Below are 6,129 nucleotides of genomic sequence, written 5' to 3'. Positions count from 1 at the left end.
CCAAAGCTTTGGAGTGTGGAGAGGTTTTATCTCCACCACCAGCCCACCCTGGGTTTGGGCTCTTCCAGCTGCCGTGTAGAAGCAGAGGGAGATGCAGGGATATGGAACCAGTGCTGCCAAAGGGTTTTCTAGTATCCTTTTGCCCAGGACGGGGGCATTTCTCTCCAGAAACAACCTGCCCAGATCTACACCCACAGCCCCATGCTCACATCCCTTTCCAGAGTTTGTCCCCTCTCCATGGGTGCCCCCTGTGCCTTTGCAGGATCCTGTGAGTTCACATTGTTACTTGCCCACCACAGTTCTGCCCTTTCTCTCCCCACAGGAGTCAGGGAGGTCCCTGACAAGCTGCATTCACCTCAGTTTCAGATGTACCACACCCCAGAGCATCACCACATCAGCTTCCACTAGAGCTGAAATGCCAACAAAAACAGCTTCCAGACCAAGGCACCAACCTGACACCAGAAAAAAATACTGAAAAAAAGGAGTTTGAGAAGCCTGGCAGCCTTGGACCTGCAGTCACACTCAGCCAGGCCCTTGCTATCACAAACTCTAGAGGAAAAATGAACACATTTGGACTCCTCTGAACACCACATTGGACTTCTCAGCTCAGTGAAAGATCCCAATCCCATTTTTGCACTGTATTATATCAAGGGTCTGGAACAACCCCATCACAGTGGTGAAAGCTGAAAGCTCCAGGCATGCAGCCACATGGGTTTGATAAAGACAGCACTGCCCAGGCACTGATGTTTTTGGAAGGCAGCAGAGCCTTTTGCCTTAAAATATCTCCCCCCAAGTGCCAGCTGAGCACAAGGGCTCTGAAGCAGCTGCTTCCACACTCAGCAGCTTTGGGCACCTCAGGCTCCTTAAAGAGTCATCCACCCCTCCCTCTCTACCTGTCCCTAAGGAGCTAAACATCCTTCCCTCTCTATCCCTCCTCTACCCCCATTTTGTGGTTTTTTTCGCAAAACCATTACTCTTAAACAAATCTTCAGTTCATGAAAGCCAAGAGCACACAGAAGACATTGAGGATTATTAGTAAAATACAATCCAAGTTAAATGTATCTTCATTAGCATGCTGTCACTGTGGGCAGTGTCCATGGAGGAGATATCCTGACCACTATGGATCTGTGGGTTGATGTCCTGTATTTCCTCGAGTTTCTCTGGTTGAAAAAGCTGGAAATGGAGGCATCCAAGGTGACACCACAAGCCTTCTCCTGGGCTCCAGAGGGACCACAAGCCTCACTGGCCATCCCAGGACAATGTGGCTTCTCTGGGCAATATTTATAGACAAGATTCCTGTCTCCCCTGAGCTCCTTCATTTACAGGTTTGTAAACAATTTTCCTCAAACAACACTTTCTCTCAGGCTTTTGAGGACTTTTGCCCCAATTTGGTCATCTTTACTCCTACACAAGGAGAAAATCCCACTGGCACAGCTGGGCAGGGGGTCTGCATACCCGCCCCCAGTGCCACCCCCGCCGTGGCTCAAAGGCCACCAGCCACCCCCACACATGCCATCCCCCTGAGGTGACAGCGGGGGCTGTCCCCAGCCAAGCCCCTTTAAGGGACACTTCAGGGCGGCCGCAGGAGCCACGACATTAATTTTAGCCTGGAGCAGGGCCAGGGGTGCAGGGCAGCTGCTGCGGGCGGCGGGGGGGCAGTGCCTCCCACCCTGCCCTGGCCAGGGCCTCCCCCGGCACAGCCCCAGTTCCCTGCGGAGGCTCCGGAGCAGAGCGGGCACGGGACACCATGGCAGAGGAACGGACCGAGCTGGAGGAGCGGATCATCATCAAGGACCAGCACACCAAGGAGATCGACCTGGTGAACAGAGACCCCAAGCACATCAACGAGGACGTGGTGAAGGTAGGGCTGTCCCCCACGGGGCAGGAGAGCGTCACTGGAACAGGGATGGAGGTTTCAAATGTTGGTCTGTGTGTGGCTCGACCTCAGACAGGGCTGTCAGTCCTCGTCCACGTGCCCCAAGAGGTGCCATCCCCGGGGCTGCAAGGAGGTAACGGCCCCACTGCCTGGGCACCCAGATGCCAGGTGGGTGGCACGTGGGCTCCGATTAATGCCATATTTCCCATTTCTTGAATGTGCTCTCCAGCTTCATGGAGACACCCTCCTTTGTACCAGTAAATAGAGAGCCAAAAATAACACAGAAGTTAAATATCACTGATTAAAGGGGAACCCTGGAAAAAGGCTGCTGGTCATCAAGGCACAACAGTCTCAGTACCAGTGTTTGATGCATATTGTCCTGTTTGTGGGAGGCTGTTCCCCCCAGGGAAGCCCAGGGGTGCAGCAGCTCCCCAGATCCCTCCCTCTTTTGCTGATCAAGAGGAACTCCCATTCCAGCTCCTGGTCTTCCGCTAAGCTCTGTTATAATTGTGTCACAGATAATTCCAGCCCAAAGGAGAACAGGAGAACTGGAAGGGTTTTGTTAAAACTGCATTTGAGAGGTTGAAGCGGATGTCACACCAGCAGGGACGGCGTGCACCGAGCTGCCCACACAGGCTTTGACCTTGACTGCACTGGTGCAACACAAACCTGCATTTGGGCATTAGAACCCTGTCACAGCTACAGCAATGGTGTGTTCAAATTAAATTCCTCTGGATGAGCTGTGACAGTGACAGCCATCCACAGGCTCCCTCCCGGCACCGCGAGCCGTGCCCACAGCAGCTGCCCGGCACCTCAGGATCCCCAGCACATTCCCAGCAGACTGTCCCACATCTGTGCTGCTCCGTGCCACTGCATCCCACAGCCTTGGCCTGGGGCTTGGAAAGGTGCCAGGCAAAGGGAGCACCACCCTGTTGTGAGCAGGACAGCCCCCAGCTGGCCCACCCCAGGGCCAGGCAGAGCTTTGGGACACACACCTACACCCCAGCTTGGGGACACCACTGGCTACTACTGGGGAGAAAGGCAGCACCTTCCTGGCCATCCATAGTCCTCCCACCTCTTCCAGCCTCTTTCCCCCACTCCACCCCTGCCTTTTCCCACTCAAGGATCTCCAAAGTCAGAAAACCCCTTTCAAGCTCACACACTCACATGGCCACACTGCTGCCCCCTCAGCACTGGAAGTTTTCAGAGCTCAGGCTCCCCAGCATTCCTCCACCATAAAACAGCCCAGCCAGTGTGGCTGGGGAGGGAGGGCAGAGCCAGCCCCAGGACAGGAGCACAGCTCAGCCCACTGCTGCTCCACAGCATCCCAAAGGACAGCCAGGACCGCCTCATTCCCCTGCAGGCAGGGGCACACTCCAAACACCCACATGGATACCATGGCACACCCAGAGCACAGCAGGCAGGGAGGCAGCCAGCAGGAGAGCAGGGAAGTAGAGTGCTCCACAGGATGAAGGGCTCACCTGGTCATGGATAAACACCTTGAGCATCACGGAGCACCAAGCAGAATTCGGGACTGTTACCATGGTGGCATCAGCCAGAGAGGCTTTGCAGAGCTTCACAAGCCTCCTCCAAGCACAGCAACAGAGCAAACCATGGCTGGACTCGGTGACCTTAAGAGAGCTTTTCCACCCTAAATGATTCCACGATTCTGTAAAGGAGTGGTACCTTGTGTGTGCTGGTCCCTGAGAACCTCCAGGCAGTGCCCAGGATCCAGGCTGTCTGAGCCTCAGCCTGCACTGCTCCTCCAGACCCACTCCCAGTGCAATGCCAGCAGAAGGGGCACTGCTGCAGAGCCTCTGCTCTTATATCCCACTACTCCCTGTGTTAATTGATCCCTAATGAGCTTGTCAGGCAGCTGGGCAGTGACCTGGGCTAGTCTCCAGCACACCTGGGCTTGCTGGGGCTGCTGACAGCACTCCAGGACCAGCGGTTTGGGCTGCTGATTCCTCATCCACCCCAATGCTTCTCCCAGCTCCAAGAAATTAAAGATGATGCAGAGTGGTTTTGTGATAAAAGTGCTTCCAAAAACAGAATGGATATTGCAATCTAACATGAACACGCAAACAGACACATTCAGCTGCCCAAGGGAAGGCCAGGATGGTTTTCAAGACAAATAGCTCAGCCTGTGTATTTCCTGGAAGTGACTTACACCCCAAGGGGATCTTTGTGCAAAGTTCAGAGGATTTAGGGAGTGTTTGTCATTCAAAGACACCCCCAGTGCCTGCACAAACAGCACTACCCCTGTAAAGGCAGGGCCAAGCCCCAGCTCCCCCTCCCCAGCAGGGACGAGGATGGACAGCACTGGACACCTCATCCCTGCAGGTATGAAACAACATCTCAGCCTTAGCCTTATTGATCACCATAATTGGTCCACTCTGGCCTCAAATCGGGAGGCCTGGAGACACACCATCTATAACGCAGCGGAAGCCTTTGAGAACACACGCAGGATCACTCTCAAGGAGAAAAGGCAACGCAGGAAGAACCGTGTCTTGCGGAATACACCATCTAAGGAGTCTTTCTGTTGTGCCTTTTGCAACCGGATATGTCTGTCACGTATTGGCCTCATAAGTCACCAACGTGCCTGCAGCAAATGTGGATAAAGCCTTCCCAAATCTTCGTTCGCGAAGCTCAGCCATGATGAAATCCAGAGGGCTGATGGATTTTTATTAGCACAAACACCTTCCTGCTGAGCAGGCAGCCCATGTCCCTGAATGCTAAAAAAGGGCAGCAACGGGCTCTGGCCACCTCCGCAGCCAACACTCCCCCACAGGGCTCCTGTTCCGAGGGCTCCCGCCTGGCCCCAGCACCTGGGAGCACCATTCCCAGCTCAGGGGTGGGACAGGGACTGTAGCAGGGCTGGGATCTCATGCCGTGGGTTAAGCCCACCACTGTGCTGCCCACGGGCTGAGAATGGGCAGTACCAGGAGCTCTGAGCCACGTCCCACTGGGATCTCTGCAGGGGCAGGGACTCTTGGCTGCACCGGGGCTTGCCCTTGCTCGGGGGGTGCAGGGCTCTGTCCCCCCAGCACAGCCCTCACCCTCCCCAGCCCCCCCTTTGGGATATCCTCTCACCTTGCGTCCACCCATGGTCCCTGCACCGGAGCCCCCATGATGCCCTGAGCCCTCCTTACCCCCTGTGATCCCCCGAGCCCTCCTTACCCTCTGTGATCCCCTGAGCCCCCCTAACCCCCTGTGTTCCCCTGAGCCCTCCTTACCCCCCGTGTTCCCCTGAGCCCTCCTTACCCCCTGTGATCCCCCGAGCCCTCCTCACCTCCCTCTGCTCTCCTCCCAGGTGGATTTTGAGGATGTGATAGCTGAGCCTGTGGGAACATACAGCTTCGATGGCGTCTGGAAAGCCAGCTACACCACCTTCACCGTCAGCAAGTACTGGTGCTACCGGTTGCTCTCTGCCGTCCTGGGAATCCCCCTGGCCGTCGTCTGGGGCTTCCTCTTTGCCCTCATCTCCTTCTGCCACATCTGGGCAGTGGTGCCCTGCATCAAGAGCTACCTGATAGAGATCCAGTGCGTCAGCCGGATCTACTCCCTCTGCATCCACACCTTCTGCGACCCGTTCTTTGAGGCGCTCTCCAAGATCTGCAGCAACATCCGAGTTGCTCTCCGGAAGGAGATTTAGGTCCCGACAGCTGCCCCAACAGTCCTCACACGACCTTCCCCGTGCAGGCTTCCTGCCCTCGGGCACAGGGGCACCCGTGCCCGGTGAGGACCTGCACACATGGACATCTGTGCACATGGATACCCCTGCCCAAGGACCTGCACGTGGACACCCATGACAAGGGAACTGTGCCTCACAGCAGGGCCCCACGGCAGAGCTGGCTCTCAGGGATGCTCCCTGCAGATGGAGGCAGGCCAAGCTGCCTCTTACTCCATCCCAAAGCCAGCAGCTTAAGGAGAAGAGAAGCCCATCAAGGCTCAGGGAGCAGCCCAGGGAGATCCCTCTGCCCTCCAGAACCCCACAGCATCACACCCTGATCCCACAGGAGGGATGGCAGCACCTCCTGCACCACAGCCCTGGGCCACAGCCTGCAGCTGCAGGATGAACAGTGTCTGCTCCTGCATCCCCCGGGCTGGGATGGCGCTGCCCAACCCTCACACGGGAGTTCTTATTTGCTGCAAACAGTTGCTGTTGTGGGAGCTTCTGTGTTAAACTGTCACACCGAAGTTTTAGGGATAGAACAGCTAAAACAAACCTTTTTTCGTGTGTGTTTGCATAT

General features: G+C 56.0%; 1 protein-coding gene across 1 annotated transcript; it reads left to right on the top strand.

Moving 5' to 3' along the window:
- The first annotated feature begins 1,722 nt into the window (after positions 1-1,722).
- On the top strand, positions 1,723-5,852 carry CAV3 (caveolin 3). The gene is made up of 2 exons (XM_032698982.1): positions 1,723-1,861; positions 5,190-5,852. The coding sequence occupies exons 1-2, from the start codon at positions 1,748-1,750 to the stop codon at positions 5,529-5,531; spliced, it is 456 nt and encodes a 151-aa protein (XP_032554873.1). The 5' UTR covers positions 1,723-1,747; the 3' UTR covers positions 5,532-5,852.
- Positions 5,853-6,129: the final 277 nt, after the last annotated feature.

This window comes from Chiroxiphia lanceolata, chromosome 11, assembly GCF_009829145.1.
Source record: "Chiroxiphia lanceolata isolate bChiLan1 chromosome 11, bChiLan1.pri, whole genome shotgun sequence".
NCBI lineage: Eukaryota > Metazoa > Chordata > Aves > Passeriformes > Pipridae > Chiroxiphia > Chiroxiphia lanceolata.
Note: the sequence above shows the minus strand (reverse complement) of the source record. Positions and strands in the feature narration are given on the sequence as shown.

What these genes read in the sequence shown, in the direction of transcription:
- CAV3 (XM_032698982.1), top strand. Translation starts at nt 1,748, where the DNA reads ATGGCAGAGGAACGGACCGAGCTGGAGGAGCGGATCATCATCAAGGAC. An exon ending in TCAACGAGGACGTGGTGAAG is followed by an intron (nt 1,862 to 5,189) that starts GTAGGGCTGTCC and finishes CTCTCCTCCCAG; the next exon opens with GTGGATTTTGAGGATGTGAT.